At 45.5% G+C, this 18302-nt stretch overlaps 1 protein-coding gene across 3 annotated transcripts in view; it reads left to right on the top strand.

The window, feature by feature from the left end:
• lyst (lysosomal trafficking regulator) overlaps window positions 1-18185 on the top strand; it is a 56693-nt gene extending 38508 nt beyond the window's left edge. For 2 of the 3 annotated variants that reach the window (XM_070840465.1, XM_070840464.1), the window contains 32 exons: window positions 310-438; window positions 897-1521; window positions 2386-2566; window positions 2955-3124; window positions 3283-3513; window positions 3696-3862; window positions 4892-5044; window positions 5743-5934; window positions 6064-6275; window positions 6380-6589; window positions 7007-7183; window positions 7334-7410; window positions 7523-7711; window positions 8401-8546; window positions 8643-8739; window positions 8879-8940; window positions 9149-9204; window positions 9313-9465; window positions 11441-11685; window positions 12080-12146; window positions 12235-12391; window positions 12964-13104; window positions 13215-13432; window positions 13515-13745; window positions 13864-14053; window positions 14142-14278; window positions 14420-14518; window positions 14989-15128; window positions 15216-15313; window positions 15416-15572; window positions 15684-15755; window positions 15853-18185. In XM_070840465.1, coding sequence (XP_070696566.1) covers window positions 310-438; window positions 897-1521; window positions 2386-2566; window positions 2955-3124; window positions 3283-3513; window positions 3696-3862; window positions 4892-5044; window positions 5743-5934; window positions 6064-6275; window positions 6380-6589; window positions 7007-7183; window positions 7334-7410; window positions 7523-7711; window positions 8401-8546; window positions 8643-8739; window positions 8879-8940; window positions 9149-9204; window positions 9313-9465; window positions 11441-11685; window positions 12080-12146; window positions 12235-12391; window positions 12964-13104; window positions 13215-13432; window positions 13515-13745; window positions 13864-14053; window positions 14142-14278; window positions 14420-14518; window positions 14989-15128; window positions 15216-15313; window positions 15416-15572; window positions 15684-15755; window positions 15853-15991 — 5318 coding nt within the window. In that variant the 3' untranslated portion in view covers window positions 15992-18185. Of the gene's footprint in view, window positions 1-309; window positions 439-896; window positions 1522-2385; window positions 2567-2954; window positions 3125-3282; window positions 3514-3695; window positions 3863-4891; window positions 5045-5196; window positions 5359-5742; window positions 5935-6063; window positions 6276-6379; window positions 6590-7006; window positions 7184-7333; window positions 7411-7522; window positions 7712-8400; window positions 8547-8642; window positions 8740-8878; window positions 8941-9148; window positions 9205-9312; window positions 9466-11440; window positions 11686-12079; window positions 12147-12234; window positions 12392-12963; window positions 13105-13214; window positions 13433-13514; window positions 13746-13863; window positions 14054-14141; window positions 14279-14419; window positions 14519-14988; window positions 15129-15215; window positions 15314-15415; window positions 15573-15683; window positions 15756-15852 lie in introns of all 3 variants that reach the window. The other variant, XM_070840463.1, reaches the window with a different exon arrangement.
• Window positions 18186-18302: the final 117 nt, after the last annotated feature.

Below are 18302 nucleotides of genomic sequence, written 5' to 3'. Positions count from 1 at the left end.
GGTAGAGTGGATTGTCCATCAATCGGGAGGTGGGCGGTTTTAAGTCAGCATGTCGAAGTGTGCTTGGGCAAGACACTGAGCTCCAACTTGCTCCTGAATGTGTGTGAAAGAACAGTCTCCTCCAACGTAGATGACTGATGGGTGAATGGGTGAATGAGGATGTGATGTAAAAGTGCTTTGAGTAGCCGAAATTACTTGAAAGGCGCTATACAAATACAGGCCATTTACCAATTATTTGAAAGCAGCACCTCTGTATCAAAGTGCGAGTATTTAATGCACTGAGTTCTTTTGTTGTCTTCTGTTTGTCAGATGGGAAGCTGTACCAGGAGAAGGTGCAGTCCATTATGTACCTGAGACACTCCAACAGTGGAGGAAAGTCCGCCAGCAGCTCTGTGCTGTCGCTGTCCCCGACTGTCTTCACTGATGCTCCCCATGAGGGTAAAGCTGCTTAGGAAGGATTTATTTCTACTGCCACTTTAAACAGTAGTTCTCGTACAGCCCGTCTTTATTATTCATCTTATACATCTTCCCAACCATGCCATTTTACCTCCTTTTTATTTGAGCTTTTATTGTTCTACTCAGTTTTACAATTCTAACCCTCTTTTGTCATCATAACCTTTCTTTTTGAATTTTATTTCTTGTAAAGCACCTTATAACTTTAGGAAAGAGCTGTAAAAATAAAATAGATTTGGCTGTGTTACTTGTGACAATACATTGTGTTAAGTGACTCTGTTCACACAACAGCCATAATTCATTCATCAGAGCCACGCATCTATAAATATGGTGATTTTCAATTGTTGTATGATGCACCAGCATACAAATAGGGCCCTTTGTGGCCTTAAGTTCTAAAGTCTCATAATAAAAAAAGTGCTGAATCATTTTCTTCTTTTTTCCAGGACATCGTCACGCTCCTTCCCCTGAACACGGAGGTGATGATCAGTCGTTACGCCCTCCTAGTCTGGCACCATCTCCATACTCCTCCCCTCTACTGACACCTCGACTCGGGCACGGTAGCTCAAACGAGGCAGGTGAGGGTGACGAGGTCTCGCTTGCCACTCAGCAGGCTCTTGGCAGCACAGAGACACTAAAGAAGGGCGGAGGTGAGGAGCAGCTCCTGAGCAGCTGTGAATCAGCCAAGACAATCTGTGACTCCAAGGACATAGGGGAGGGAGGAGCCTTGCGCACCCCTTCCATTAGTGTGGAGGAGGAGCGGGATGAGGCGGCAGAGGTGGACAGCCTAGCAGAGGGCAGCGTGGGAGTGGCGGAGTCTGAGGACAGGTTCGACTGGGCCAGTGACGAGGCGCCGCGCCGCCCTGACAGCCTAAAAGGCATCCAGTCCTTCCAGAGGAGCCACAGCAACCTGGCCAGTCTGGGCCTGGCCTTCCCAGCTCCTAATGGCTCGTTGGCAATCGCACGCTGGCCCAGCAATCCTGACCGAGGCGCCATGCCCGAAGAGTGGGAGAGCTACACCTACTCTCCTGGCTACGACAGGGCCCACAGCAAGGCTGAGTCCAACGACAGGTATGCTGCCATAATACAGTGTGCGGTATCACTGTATCTCAAGAAAAGTCTTTTAGGGTGTTTTAACTAAATACTAAATATCACTATCAATTGTTGTATTAATTAAGTCAGCCCATCCCAAATGTTGGCCAGCCTATAAATGACTTTAAGTGAGCTAGTGCTCACTTTCCCTTTCAGCATTTCATTTAATTGCATTTCCATGTGAGTTTTGTTTTGGCGTGTATCTCCAAAAGAGATAAATACCTCGACAACAAGACATGAAGGGATTAATCTAAATACAATGTGTGGTTATGGTAATAATCCTTAAATGATTTGTACTGCAGGGACATTCTCAATTTATTTCTACCTGCCAGCCAGCCGCTGACTTAAGCTGATGGGAAATTAAAAAAAGATTTCATTGTTCATTGTTATCCTGTTTTTCTCACCAACGCTGTGAGGGCTGTGTGACATCAAGACATGTGCTTTGATTTGTTTCTTTCCAGAAAAAATAATGGCCTAAATTCATGGCAGGTGTTTGCTTTATATTCTGATTTTACGCTTTAACAGCTCTGGAAGTGTTAATGAAAATATGATTTCAACATTGTCTCGATTGATTAGCACAACAGGTTGTTATTGTGCTCATTCATGAATAGTTTCACCTCTGACTGATGCAAATGTTAAAGCACTGGGGTGCAAAATATTCACAATTTCTGCAGCACTTGCTGTGTGCAGCATTTGCTACCTGAGAAAATCGAGACATTTGTCTACATTTCCAAGACAATGAAATATTGTTAAATAAGATTAACCCTTGGTATAACATAATATTATAATAGAATAGAGTCGTTGTTCATGCACAGTAACTAAAGTCAAAGCTGTGTTTCTCAGGTCCAGCACTGAGGACTGCCTGGTGCTGATCTGCTGTGGACTCTATGATCTCTTGAGGGGCATCTTGCTGCTGTTGCCTGACCTCATGTTGGAGGAGGTGATGGACAAGCTCATCCAACCCGAGGCCCTCATTGTCCTGGTCAACCACTCGTCACCTCTCATCCAGCAAGGAGTCATGAAGGTGGGTTCAGTATCCTCTTTGGGACGAGCATCACATACAGTAAGAAAGGCTGATCTGGTTTACTGCACTTTGGATACAGGATCACAGTGATGAATGTTTTGCTCATTAACATTTCCAAAAGTCAAACTTTTAACATTTTAGAGGTGCAGGAAGGCAGATTGTTTCCTTTGGACATAACCAGGCTCACTCCCCCCCCCGCCCCTCTCCATCCATGTGCTAAGCTAAGCTAACCGGCTGCTGGTGGTAGCCACATATTTATCAAACAGACATTCGAGTATCGAATCTTCTCGACATGAAAGCTAATCAGTGTCCCAAAAATGTCACATTATTCTTTTGACTGTACCCTCTGAAGTTACCTCATATCATTCTGCCTCTCTCTCTCCTGCAGCTGCTGGATGCCTATTTCAGCAGAGCCCTCAAGGAGCAGAAGGAGAAATTCCTGAAGAACCACGGCTTTTCACTGTTGGCCAATCAGCTGTACATCCACCAGGGCAGCCAGGGGCTCCTCGAATGCTTCCTGGAGATGCTTTTTGGCCGGCCGGTGGGCCTGGAGGAAGAGTGAGTCCAGGGACAAAACACTTGTCAAGTCATACCGTCTAGTGCGCCATAGAGTGTTTCATTTATTATATTATCATGCAATTGTATGAATAAATGTGTTTGGTGCACACATATTTAGGCACGTTATACAAATATCTTTCTTTTCTGTTGCTTCCTAGTCTGGACCTGGAAGAAATGGAAAATATCTCGCCCTTCAGGAAGCGCTGTATCATCCCAGTGTTGGGACTTATTGAGAACTCCCTGTACGAGAACTCCTTGGTGCACAACATCCTGTGTATGCTGCTGCAACTCCTCAATGCCTGCCCCAAGCTGGCAGACATCCTGCTAGACCACGGACTGCTCTATGTGCTCTTCAACACTCTCTCCACCCTCAATGGCATGGAGAACGGGTACAGCTGCCAGAATAGAGGATGACTCATTCGAACACCTCCATGGGCTCATGGGTTTTGTCTTGAACCTTTGAGCCATGATTTAAATCATTAATCCTCTCGCTCTTCATTGATCTTGCATATACGAGTGGCAGACTCTCTTCCTGTGCCTCATAGATTCCTTCTTTTCTTGTCCTCTGCAGTATTCCCCTGAATGACTACAAGCTCCTGGTGTGTGACATCCAACAGCTGTTAGTAGCTGTGACTATCCACTCCTGCAGCTCGTCGGGGTCCCAGTACTTCCGCATCATCGAAGACCTCATTACCTTGCTGGGTTTCATGCAGACCAGCAAGATGCGTCGCACGCAGGGTGAGGACTGAAATTCAATAAGCATGCAAAATACATCAACGTTGTCATCTACTATGCTCTGCAGTTCTGGATGATATCAAGCTGTCAAGTGCTGCTGCAGAAAGAAATTGTGCCGTCATTTCATTATCTACAACTGCAGAGTGGAAACTCATTTGGGAAAAAAATGTAATTTGAGAAATATCTCTCATCTCCATCTTCCCACTAAATGGTTTTCTCTAATTTCTCCATAAACGTGCTCCCTGAAAAACATCTCTTCCCCATTAGCACTTATTTCTTTGCATTTTTTATCTGATATACTCATTGTATGATTGCAGAGACATTATAATGGCATTGTGTACATGGCACCCTTTTTTTTGGTTGTTTGTCATTTTATTGTGTCACTGAATTGTATTAATGTATTACTGCCCTCATTGGGCCTCATGCAAGAACATTTTTGTAGTCTTGTCATTCAGACTGTCTTATCGACACAATCTCGTCATAAGTGACTTGTATCTGCTTGATGGATGCCACTTGTTCATCAGAAGGCGACTGTGTGTGAGATTTGAACATTAGCATACTTGATTACCCCAAATCGCTAAGCACATGTAAGGCTACCTTTTCTGCTCTGAACACAGAAACATCACAGATGTTTCTGAGACACACAGAGACATTAAGAGGGATTGTCTGATGATTCTGGTAAAATAATTTTGTGTTTTTTTTCTCCTCCCTTCGTGAATTACGTTTGTACATGAGAACGTTCTGTTTTCTTAAATAACTTTATAATGTGCCATAAGTATTTTATTTTGTTTTTTTCAATGGCACACAAACCAAACACCCTCACACTGACAATACAAAAATATTCACTATACATTGCAGACATCTTGAAAATAATTAAGGTGTAACAATTTAAATCTAACTACTAAAAGTAAGCGAAACAATTGAGGGGGAAAAAAGAAAAGTGTTAGTTTTAACCATCATAGAAAGAAAGACAAATACAAACACTGGTTTGGTGAAAATGACAAAGGCTATTGCGTCTTTTTTTTCTCCCAGAGATGGCAGTGGCTTTGCAGTTCCGCGTTCTTCAGTCAGCCATTGAGTTCATAAAGACGACAGCCAATCAGGAGCCTCAGAAGCTGAGCAGCTCTGTTAATGCAACAAGCTCTCCACATCACGCCATCTATCAGAAGCGCAGGAGCATCGCGGGTGAGTATTTCACACTAACGCAACAGTACAAATCTGGTCCACAGTTTTACTGGTCCCCAGTGTGAAGGTAGAATTGACCACCATTTTCAGGCATTTCACTTCACTTCCTCACCTATCTGTTCATTGATCCTCTCCTCATCCCCGCTCTGAAGGTTCCATTGCCATGAAAGACTCCATTATTCCCCGCATCCCCAGGCAGCACTACTGCTCCTATGGCCAGATCCCCCTGTCCCCTCCCTTCAGCTTCCTGTCCCAGGACTCCCCCCTCCCTTCCCCCACAGGAGCGCCATCCTACATGCTCCACTGTGACGCAGGTAGCTCGGACTGTGGTCCGCAGCGGCGGACATCCTCCCTGTCACGGGGCATGTCTCCCATTATTGCTGTGAACTCACCTTTCCCGGGACCCACCCCCGGGGGTTAATTTGCCCAGTACCCTCATGCGCTACTGGTGCTTTTGTGTGTGCATGTCTGAATGCTTCACTAAATCAAAGTGAAGCATTTTATCACTGATGGCATTTTGATCAGTGCGTTTTGGTTTTCATCTTCTTGGTTTTCAAAGATTTATGAGCTATTTGCATAATGTTACTCTGAACTTGGAAGGAAAAAAGCAAGTGTGCTTATACTTACAAGTGGCGCACCATCATCTGCGCCCAATTTGTGTTCTCACAACTGAGCGCATACCAATATTGTGCTTGTAGGCCGGCGCCGGTTCTCTCTGGCCCAGACGGACTCTCTCCTGATGAGGATGCGCTCTGTAGCCAGCGATGAGCTCAACCAGATGATGCAGAGGAGGATGAGCCAGGAAAACCCCATTCGTGCCAGTGAGACCGAGTTCGTCCAGCGGCTGCAGAGGCTCGTGGTCCTCGCTGTCAACAGACTCATTTACCACGGTGAAAATCTTTCTTCTCTCCCATTTGTCGGCTCTAATCCTCTCTATTTTCTGCTTGGTTGAACATGAGCGTAATCTGAACTCGATGTCTAATCGTGGTTCTGTTTTGAATGTGTGCCTCTCTCTTCAGATGTGAGTCAGGACTTATTCGACCTGCTGAATATTCCCGACTCTCCGGACCAGCAGCTTTACACACCAGATCCAGGAGATCAACCGCAAGATGACAGCGGCTCAGCCTCTGTCCCACACTCTCCTATTCCCTTCACCTTACCACCTGCCAGCAAGAAGAGCTTTCAGAAAGACATCCTCAAGCTCATGATGGATGGAATCAAAATCAGCCTGGTATGACAACCAGTCAGCAGTCGCTGAGAGGTTTTATTTCTTTAAGCTGCTAAGAGCCAACTGTTACATTGTGAGAGCTTGTGTTGATGACTGTGATCTCACAGGGCAGCACTGGTCGAGGAGGAGCCCCACATCAGCAGTGGCGGAGGATCCTTTGGTCGTGTCGGGACACTTTTCGGGTCCAAATCGGCCGCCTGCTTGTGCACACGCTGAGCCCTTCGCTTCCCCTGTCTGACAGGAAGGAGGCGCTGGAGTTTGTGTTTGATCCCAGACATTTGGATATCCTCAAGGAGAGCCTCAGCCCGGGTCTAGAGGTGAGCGTGAAGGAAATGCACCATCAACTCCTATTCACTACCTCACATGGCAAATAACAGACCCCAAAATCATAAATTTGTAGTCATTCTTACCTACCCAAAGCAGCAATTCTTATTTTTTGTTTGCTTATATTTCAGGGGAAAGTGTGAGTGAGTGTATATTAGAGTAGCTTTGTTTGTCATTTTCACTCTTACAGACAAGTTTCCCTGGAGCTGTCAGGCCTTGGCTCTAAAATAACTCTGATAGATGTTTTCCTGCTCTTCTCCCTTGCATTGCCATGGGACTCGCCATCCTCCTGTCAGGCTTTTCTCAGAGTCAGCTAGCTGGATAAGGCTTGGTCTGCTGTCAATCACTGTATTCAGACACAAATGAAATTTTAATCTGTGCTCCTCTTTTCCTTTCTCTCTTTCACTCAGCATGGACCGAAGTTGTCATTGTACCTGTATGAGATGCTGCATGATCACAAGGACAGCCTCACCAAAGATGAGCAGAACACTGTGGGTGTATTCATGACCTCGCTCAAGCTTTGTGGCCACCGCTGCATCCCACCCAACGCTCCACACAAACAAGACTTGCTCAAGGCCATAAAAGAGGTAAGTCCTACAAAGACACAATCGTAGTGAAAAAAAAAAAAAGCTTGATTATCTATGAATGCTCAGTGCAGCCTGTCAAGTGTCTTTTTTACCAGAAAATAAAGCAAATGTGTCTTTAGAACTTGTTTACAAGTAATTTTGTTCATACAGGAAAAATTCAAGTATGAAGCAGAGGAGAAAACAAGCAAAGTGGCGTGGGAAAAGAAAATGGCCAACACTCAGAGGAAGTAAGCACAGACTTTTTTTCTCATGTGAGAGTGATGTTCAGAAGATATTAGTAAAAATCAAGTCTTTGTTCCACTCTTCTATTCACTCCATTCTTTCTGAACTCCTCTGCAGTCTTATCCAGAGACTGGATGGAAAGTCCAAGGACATTTCCAAGATTGCAGCTGATATCACTCAGAATGTGTCTCTGCGGCAAGGCATGGAGAGAAAGAAAGTCATCCAGCACATCAGGGGACTCTACAAGACTGACCTCAGCGCCAGCCGCCACTGGCAAGAGCTGGTGCAACAACTCACGCATGACCGGTGGGCATCGAAATGTGTCTCTGACGCAATATTTGAACAAAGTCGTTACGATAATGATGATTGTTTGTTTTTTAATGGCCATTATATTTCTGGTCATTTACTTTTGCAAAAAAGCTGTAGAGAAAATTACATTTTAATGTGAAACAATTTGTTTGCAGCTTGTCTGAATGAATTAATTTGAATGAAATAAAATATTTATCTCAGATGTGTAGAGAACCAGAATACCTGAGGTCAATTTGTAAAACAATTAAGTCAAGCAAACATTTTGATCTATACATCTATATCCAGTGGGGCAGCTGTTCTAATGCACAGCTTCGAGTTAAATGCTAAAACCTGAGTCCCAGTGTTCAAACCCCATCTACACGAAGAAATGTTTGACTTGCCACCAAAAATTATCTGTAAAACCTTCAACAAATTTTCAGAAATTTCTGCAATAAGTTAAAGTACCTAAATTCTGCATCAAATCCTTTCCCACAATGTCAGAAATATGATTATGTTTGTAGCCTTAAATGGTTTAACTGAAGATATCTGAAATTGTAGAATATAAACTTTTCGAGATGTCAGATCCCCTATTTCCTAAAACAATAATTGAGGACATGCCCTCGGTGTCCTCAGTGGTAGCTTCGGCCCCGCACGGAGGTTGCTTCCGTACTAGACAAAGTGTTCGAAGCTGTAATTGTCTGTTTCAGTGCGGTTTGGTACGACCAGACATCCTACCCAACGTCCTGGCAGCTGGACCCCACTGAAGGGCCGAACCGGGAGCGACGGCGGCTACAGAGATGCTACCTCACCATTCCTAACAAATATCTGCTCAAAGACAGACGCAAGCCTGAAGGTGAAGAAACCCTTTCACTTGAAACAACACAGATTCTGTTTATCCCTAGTGTGTTTGTCTCCTTTTAGTATTCTAGTATTCTGACCTCTTGTTTAGACACAGTGAAGCCTGCATTGTCCTTCCTGTTTGAGGATAAGACCCACTCCTCCTTCTCCTCCACCGTCAAAGACAAAGCCACCAGCGAGCCCATCAGGTATAATTTTCTGCTTTCCTGTACACCTTAAGTAAACATCATAACCCTCTCGGCAAGCCGGGAGGATCTGCGTTGAGAGCTGCCTCTGCTTTACTCACATGGTGTATCTCTTTTATGAGAAATGTCTTTTTGTCCTTAGGTTCACCAGGCGGTGCATCAGTGTCGCCCCCTCCAGAGAGACGGCAGGGGAGCTACTTCTGGGTAAGACAGTGACCATCTCTCACAGCTGCTCCATGCATAATATAGTCAGCTGGTCACAAGGCACAAGGAGTAATGTGCTCTCTCTGAGGCACCAGGGAATATTTCTCTGCCCTCGCACACAAGTGTTTGTTAGTTATTCAGTGAGGGAAGCTTTTGTTTGCCTCGCTCCTGGTACATCAAATCCCACTCAGCCTGTGCTGTTTCACAGGAAAGTCTGGGATGTACTTTGTGGAGGACAATGCTGCTGATGCTCAGGACAACCAGGTAAAACCAGTGAACTGTTTCGAGATTATTCTCTGCCAGAGGGATGGCACGATGTCATGTGAGTCCGCCCGGCTGCTCAACGCCGGATGTGTTTATGTGCTTGGACAGAGCCTTCACGGGGAGACCGAGGCACCTTCTTTCTCTTGGACGTACGAGGAGATCAAAGAGGTGCACAAGCGCTGGTGGCAGCTCAGAGACAACGCCGTGGAGATATTCCTCACCAATGGCAGGACCCTGCTGCTGGCATTCGACAACACCAAGGTGAGGCAAAGACACAAGTCACATGGGCTAAAAATGACCGGAAAGTCGGCTATCCAGGAAACAAATGCTGAAATAAATGTCGACATCATTCATAGATGGCATGTTGTGAAGTTTTATTTCTTAACTGCAAAAAACTGCGCTAGCTTATTGTGCTCAATCACTTATCGTTCATGTAGCCACACGGGATAAAATGACAATGACGATGTAAGACCATTCTGATGCTCAAAGAAGAGGCTATTTATAAATCATGCAGCTTGGAAAAAAATGTGTTTGCAGGGAGAAATAACAGTTGAATTATCATTTTAGTATTCTATCGCCGATACCTGCTGGGCTCTGTGCCATGATGATCAATCATAATAATGAGATACAGTACCATCATCCTCTGCGGGAAAAATGGTTATTATTTTACACTAGTTTCAGTGAAATACTTTCTATTGTAGAAAATCAGAGTACATAACTACTGAGCACACGGATGCAAACAGATCATCTGTTGAAAAAAAAAAACCTTTCCGGGAAACAGAAAAAAAAACTTTGTCCTTGTGCATTTACTTCAAGTTCAGACTGACTGTGTGTTTTGGTTTTTATGTCTCAACAACTGTTGGATGGATTGAAATGAAATGTGGAAACCACATTCATGTTCCCCTGTGGATGATTTGTTATCTCCTCGAGGACTTTTCTTCTGGCACCATTAACGAGAGTCATTATTGGCTAACCTCTAAGCCAGGGGTGTCGAAACTTTTTTCCCTGAGGGCCACATACAGAAAAACATACAAAGGCCTGGGCCACTCACTAGAAGTGAACTATAATGCTAACTTTAATCCACTAGAGGTGATGTATATCGCCTCTAGTGGATTAAAGTTGGCAAAATCAATCAAATGTAGGTAAATTCTGCTTGATAACTGAATATGATTCAAGAAAAAAAACAACAGCCTTTCCATTAGTGGGCTTTCATTTATTAGTTGTGGTACAAGCTGGTCTTTGCCTTGTAGGCTCTTGTTCAGTGTGTTAAGGTGATCAGTGAGATCCACTCCGAGGTCCTTCTCTCTTCAAAACTGGTCCATTCCCCCCCCCCCCCCCCCCCCCCAGCACCAGCATCAGCATCAGAGAGGGAAGCTTTAAATAGTCTGTGCTAGAGCCCTGGTGCTCGAATTAACTGCCTTACCTCCACTTTCTTGCCCCTCGGCGGACACCGTAGAGGCCATTCCTTTGCACTCGCCTGTCCCAGCTGGAGCCCCACCCGTCTCCACACAGCTTGTCCCATTTAAGTCCCATCATGCCAACTGCATCTGGCACAGCTTCAAAAACATCCTCACCCGTCGTGGTGCTCTTTAGACTGCTAACATCTAGCAGCTCCTGCGTAATGCAAAAGTGATCGTCATTAGTTATTAGCTGTGCTCTCATCGCACACCGCGTCTGAAACTTTCTACACTCACTTGCTATCTTACGTTTCTTTAATTCTGTCATTTTGGGTCACCTGTAGCAAATTTCTTCTTCTATTACTCATTTTATAGAGAAGCTGCCTCGTTCAAGACCGTTACTCCACCTAGCGGTGAGACTAAGAAGTACAACACAGTCCAGCACAGGTTCCATGTGTGGGCCGTGTTAATACATTTTTAGAATTTCCTGCGGGCCAATGAAAATTGGACCACGGGCCGCAGTTGGCCACCCCTGCTCTAAGCCACCATAGTGTCCTCAGCTGATTGTTGAAGGTTTAGACCAGTATTTTCTTTATTGAGGTTAATAGTTGAATATTTAATAGCAGCATTCAGTATCATTTCAATTTTACTTTTATCTCTCTCTCAAAATAAGTACTCTCCAAGAATCTCAGGTTTGATTTGGTGAATCATAATGAACCAGCAGTTCCTTTAGACACCAGGTTTATTTTCTTCACTCATTCATCATTGAGATTACATTCACAAGGTCCACTTCAGTCTTGACACAAAACGACTCACGGTTCTCTGTGTTCTCGCTTTAGTTCCGTGACGACGTCTACCACAACATCCTGACCTCTGATCTGCCCAACCTGCTGGAGCATGGAAACATCACGGCGCTCACTCAGCTGTGGGGCTCGGGTCAGATCTCTAACTTTGAGTACCTCACACATCTCAACAAGCACGCGGGGCGCTCCTTCAATGATCTCATGCAGTACCCGGTGTTCCCCTTCATCCTGCGCGATTACACCAGCGAGACGCTCGACCTGCAGGACCCAAACATCTACAGGTTGGTGCAGCGCTGTTAATATGCTTGGAAAGGCTTTTTAGGTTTGGCTATATCACATATTATTTGTGGGAGGGAAATTGAATTAGAAAATGGTATTATGTAATGCTATGAGTATTAGTCTTAGGCATTGTATAGAACATTTGTACATGTATCTACTCTGTCATCAGGTCCCAGCTCCTAAAATAATTAGTTTTAAATCAAGACAGATGCATTTAATTGACATGTCGTGGTATTTATTAATTTGTTTATTTATTTATAGACTGGATGACAAATGAGGTCTATGAAGTCAAGACTCGTGACACACAAACCATTAATAATGGGAGAATTTTCTCCATCTGACACTGATGAACATCGTGGTTCGTTACTGTTTCGCTCATATTTTGGTGTCCTGCAGGAATTTAAGCAAACCCATCGCAGTCCAGTCAAAAGAGAAAGAGGATCGCTACGTGGATAATTACAGGGTAAGGCCTGTTTTAGCCTGCAGTACTTGTGTGTATTGGATGTTTCATAGTGAAAACACATCATCACGTGTGTGTCTTTGCTGTGCAGTACCTTGAGGAGGAGTACAAGAAGGGCATCCGTGAGGACGACCCCATGCCTCCCGTCCAGCCTTACCACTACGGCTCACACTACTCCAACAGCGGCACCGTGCTGCACTTCCTGGTCCGAATGCCTCCTTTCACCAAGATGTTCCTCGCTTACCAGGGTAAGTCACATGTGAACCTTATTGCTAGATGTTAATGAAGAAAAAAAATCTTTAAAAAACACTGGAGCCTCCAACTGCGTACGGATAGTTTCAACAAGTACTGTAAATGTTAATTGACTCACAGTCCAGGGCTCTTTCACAGCAGATGATTAACATACATCTTCAAAAAGCTTTTAGCAGCACAGAGTGCCACCTGTCTGCATTGCATTGACCACTCCATCTTGGTTGATGCCGAGGCTTTTAGCGCTGAAATGCTGGAACGCCCAGATCTCAGATCTCAGATCTAACTGCGCCGCACACTGCAGTAGCCGTGTTGCATCACATGCATTAGCAATGAAAGGTTACTTCATCTTTTTACTTTTCTCAACTCCTCGCCCTTCCCCCTCTCTTTCCTGTCTTCCTCTCTTGTTAATTCTTTTTGTCATTCGCCCGTGTCTCTCCTCTGATCCTCCGAGGCATCTTTTTATGTGGTCGTAAATGTATTCAGCGAGTGCAGTGTCTAAGGTCATGAAAGGGGATCTTTTCAATCAGTGAGTCGGATCTGTAATTAGATTGTCTTTGGCTTTAATCAGACCAAAGCTTTGATATCCCGGACCGGACGTTTCACTCCATGAACACCACGTGGCGGCTGTCCTCCTACGAGTCCATGACTGATGTTAAAGAGCTCATCCCAGAATTTTTCTACCTCCCAGAATTCCTGGTCAACAGAGAGGGTAATTATTATGTTATTGTTTTCTATTCCATTTCATACTTTTAATCTTGACACCAAACATTTATACCAGCAATTATCAATTTTCAATTTAAAAAATGTTTCCATTCACAGGTTTTGATTTTGGAGTTCGTCAAAATGGTGAAAGAGTGAACCATGTGAACTTGCCTCCTTGGGCCCGCAACGACCCACGTCTCTTCATCCTGATCCACCGACAAGCGCTGGAGTCAGATCAGGTCTCCCAGACGTTGTGCCAGTGGATCGACTTGGTGTTTGGGCTCAAGCAGAAAGGCAAAGCTGCTGTTCAGGCCATCAACGTCTTCCACCCAGCAGTAAGCAGCTGCCAATTTCATCACGTTTGCTAGAATTTATTGGGAAAGTCTCTCAGATAATTTTGCACATAATTTTTCTCAGACCTATTTTGGCATGGACGTTTCGGCCGTGGAAGACCCAGTGCAGCGACGGGCCCTGGAGACGATGATCAAGACATACGGACAGACACCCAGGCAGCTCTTCAACGGCTCTCACGTCAGCCGGGCCGGCCCCAAACTCTTGATGGAGGGAGAGCTGCCGGCGGCCATGGGCCTCCTGGTTCAGTTGGCCTTCAGAGAAACCAGAGAACAGGCCAAGGAAATAGTCTGCCCGGTAATCTACTCTGTGGTGACGCTGGTGGCGTGCTGTGCGCCGAGGAAGACATGACTTAATGCATCATCCATGAAATGATGTGCTGCTCACCTGGCAATTTCCTCTTCCTCCCCCACAGAGCCCACTGCCGTGGATCAAAGGTCTGAAATGGGGCGAGTATGTTGGCTCGCCCTCTGCTCCAGACCCAGTGGTGTGTTTCAGCCAGCCGCACGGGGAGAGGTTTGGATCCCTGCTGGCTCTGCCGACGCGAGCCATCTGTGGGTTGTCTTGCAAGTTCTGCCTCATGATGATTTACAGCAAGGAGCAGGGTATGAAGGCAACCAGTCACTCACAAGTCAGTGTGGATGTATAGGAAGTCCCTCTGACTCTGTAAACTTAACGCTCTCTGCTTTGTAGGTGTGCGCAGTATGCACAGCACAGACATCCAGTGGTCGGCCATCCTGAGCTGGGGCTACGCAGACAACATATTGAGGCTGAAGAGCAAACAGAGCGAACCACCCATCAACTTCATTCAGTGTTCACAACTTCACCAGGTAACCACGAGTTGAATTCAGAAAGAAACGCCAGTTCGTGGAAGGAATTGCTGGTTCCTTCAGTGTTGTACGGTATTATCAACCAATAAGCTGCCAGGTTTGTCATTTCCTCATCCAACCATGTATCCCTCTCTCCTCCAGGTGACCAGCTGCGCCTGGGTGCCCGATGGCTGCCAGCTATTTACGGGTAGCAAGTGTGGAGTCATCACCGCCTACAGCAACCGCTTCACCAGCACTACGGTGGGTTTCCATAGCGACGTCCCCTTCTAACCCTCCGCCTCCGCATCGACACCCAATCCACCCACCCACCCACTCACCTCCAATTACCCAACACCCCCAACCTCCCCCGCAGCCCTCTTTAGACCGCCTCACCGTGCTCAAACGCTCAGCGTCAGGAGCCACATCACAGCTACCCTTGAAACACATTTCCACCAAACCTACAAGTGGGATTAGAGGGCTGGGAGTTCAGTCATCAGAGAGGCTTTCACACTTTTCATCCGTCCCCACCAATAAGCACTTAGATTTCCTGTTTTCTTCGTCTCTGAGTGGTGTTTCAGTAGCAACTGATATGCGCTGTTCAGAAATCCTGTTGGAGATTGATTACTGGACTCTTTTAGGTAAAAAAGATCCATGTGCAACTATTCAGAGCGGTTTTTCCTCTGCATGTAGTCTCTAAAATGTGTCTGGATTTTGAAAATGTCTTCCCATAGCCATCCGAGATGGAGGTGGAATCTCAGGTTCACCTGTACGGACACACGGGGGAGGTCACCAGCCTGTTTGTCTGCAAACCCTACAGCATCCTCATCAGCGTCAGTAAAGACGGCACCTGTATCATCTGGGACCTCAACAGGTCAGCGTCAGATGTGAAAAAAGAAAAAAAAGTTTCAGTCTGTTTTCAGCATGCAGAGTTTGTCTCACAGCTGCTCTGTTTCTTCAGGCTCTGTTACGTCCAAAGCCTCACAGGCCACAAAAGCCCGGTGACGGCAGTGTCCGCCAGCGAGACCACAGGCGACATCGCAACAGTTTGTGACTCAGGTGAAGAGTGCTCCGTTCTGTGTCCTCTCAGACTATCCCAGACACACACGCATGTTTTGTGTTCCTTGAAGTGAGTTATGACACACGATTCTCTGTATCCAGTGGGCGGCGGCAGCGATCTGCGTCTGTGGACGGTGAACGGTGACCTCATCGGTCACGTCCACTGCAGAGAGATCATCTGCTCCGTGGCCTTCTCCAACCAGCCCGAGGGCGTGTCTGTCAACGTCATCGCCGGTGGGCTGGAGAACGGCGTCGTCCGGTGAGCACAAACTCTTCTTTTGTTTGTCTTTTTGTAATATTTCTTTTATGTTAACATGCTGCTTTTCCTCTGAAGATCCTGAATTATTCACACTGATGTTTTCATGTTCAGGTTGTGGAGCACGTGGGATTTAAAGCCAGTGAGAGAGATCACGTTTTCCAAGTCGAATAAACCCATCATCAGGTATCTTATCAGCACTACAGTGATGCTGTTCTTTGTTTTACGTGATGCCTTCAGTCAGTGAAATTCTGATGATAACGCCCTCTCCTATGACCCTCAGCCTGACGTACTCGTGTGACGGCCACCACCTCTACACAGCCAATAGTGAGGGCACGGTCATGGCGTGGTGTCGGCGGGACCAGCAGCGCATGAAGCTGCCCATGTTCTACTCTTTCCTGAGCAGCTATGCTGCAGGCTGACTGTGTGTCTGATGTTTACTACTGTCCTGTTCTCAGCAAGAGGAGCCGCCCCCCCTCTTCTCCTTCCTCCTCCTCCTCCTCCTCCCTCTCCTCTTCCTCCCTGCAGTGACAGGGAGGAGGACATATCAGCATGGCCTCGACCTCCCTGAGCCCTCCCTGGCTTTTAACTAAATTCACTCCCAGCATTAAGAAATGTTTATGAAAATAGTATTATATGTATATAAATATATATATTTATAAACATACTGAAGTGGAATGTCGGGGGAATGGACGAATATTTGGCTGAGGCTGCAACAGACACTTTATACAGAATGTGTTTTCTGAGAGTGCGTTTGGTTTGTTAAGTCTTTTATTATTTTGTTTCTCGCTCTTGAGTTCACCTGATGTTGATCTTTTGATTACCGTTTCCTGGTAAGCTGCTATCGCCTGGCCCCAGCCAGGCCCAAAAGCGCGAAGACCCCCGTCTCTCACCTCGGCGGCGCTCGGATCTCCCGCAGCGCGACGTCTGACAGATCCCTGCCAGAGCTCGGGGAGAGCGTGTCCTGCTGACGCTGCAGCAGCGTCCCCGCGTCTGTCACCGGGAGACGTCTCCGCTCTGTGGGAGTGAGACGCCGCTCGGCTGGGCTGTCTGCTCCACTCAAGACTGAACACTAGTGTCACGGCCCGGCATCACTTTGTATCTGAGCTCAGTGAGGGACGGGGGGTTGGGGGTGTAGTGATGAGTTGTTCCTTGTGTTGCCTGTTGTTCTGTCCTCCTTTTGCATGCTAGAACGATGCTGACCTTGACTGCATTTATGTGGATGTGACATTTACTGTCATGGTTCTTTATGAAGGCCTGCCTTGGGTGAACCTGTCCTTTTGCATTGAGAAATACTGAGATTCATTTATTTATTAGAATCACCATGAGGCTCATCTTTCCTTCTTTCCTTCTCTTGCGTTTTACTGACTCAAACTGTCTGCCACGTAAATGCACTAAAAGTTTCCTGAAATTCTGAAAAAGCAATTACCAAACAGCATTAGGTGTGTAAAGCTGGAGAGGGAGCAGAGAGGAGTCTCCTGAATGCGCCCTCATCCCCACTGATCTCTGAGGCATGTGTAGTACCTGCGCAGCATTACAAAAAGGTTGTAGTAGTGGGTGGGAGGGTGTGGTGAGGAGCATCATGTCCAGCTGGCTGGGGTTAGAGCAGTTAGCATCTCCTGCACTGACGAGGTTTACAGCCTGTTTCAGAATCTTACACACTACACTGCAGATTCTTTCCTGAACTTGCCCGCCGATCCATGCAGCTGTTCTTAACATTCCCACTTCACTTACAGCACTTTGTTTGTCTCTCATGTCTGAAATGGTAGTCAAAGCACCTTTTTATCAGCTCCAGTTTCATTCAAGAAAACTATTTCCACTAATAAATCTAATACAGAAAGCAATATCAGACATGCAATAGGCCATGTTTTTTTGTTTTTTTTGTTGTTTTTTTTGTTGTGATTCATCTGGGAAGAAACCAGGAGTTTGTTTTAACTCAGCTGTGAAAGAGGTTCTGCCTTTGTGGTGTTGGCAGCGAGCCTTCTGCAATGAAAAATGATGTCTTACATTTCACACTTGGTGTTTGACTTGTTACGAGAAAGGGAATATTTCTTGTGAGTGACTTCTTATATCATAACATCATTCCTTTTTGCGTTATGTTGATGTTTTTCCCCGTCTTCTCGGCCCACCCTGGACCCTTTCTGTGCCCAGCATCAAGCCTGCACAAGACCTGATGTTACTGTGTTGTTTACTGTGTGTCATGCTTGCATGTGTACGAACATTTCCTCCTCGAGACTTTGAAAAGTGTTCGTCTATAAGAGCCATCACCTTTTTTTGTGTGTGAGACTGTATGAATTTTTTTCTCCCCTCTTTTTTGAGAAAATGTCAAAAAGCAGGGAGGAAAACGGGCCAATGGGTGACACAGAAGCAAATATTATTTTTCTGTTGATAACTTAAGCTATGCATAATTTAAGATCATTGTCTTAGGTCGCTTAAATTGTGTCATTTAATTGATCCCTCTGGGCTGGTTTTGCAGTTTGGCATCGTAGACTGAGGTTGTAAAAGGTCATATTTTATGTTTCTTTTCTTTGTATATATGTGCGTGTGTATGTATGGACAAACCAAGTGATGAGTATATTATAAATATATATAAATATTTGAGGACATATTACTACATCTTGTCGTTTGTGTCCATTTCTTACTTTCTGTGGAGGAAGGTGCGTTCAGGGGCATCTGAAGATAGAAGGAAGTGTGGGGTATGCTGCAAAAAAATCAAATTACATTTTATTAACA

This window comes from Pempheris klunzingeri, chromosome 12 (assembly GCF_042242105.1).
Source record: "Pempheris klunzingeri isolate RE-2024b chromosome 12, fPemKlu1.hap1, whole genome shotgun sequence".
NCBI lineage: Eukaryota > Metazoa > Chordata > Actinopteri > Acropomatiformes > Pempheridae > Pempheris > Pempheris klunzingeri.
Note: the sequence above shows the minus strand (reverse complement) of the source record. Positions and strands in the feature narration are given on the sequence as shown.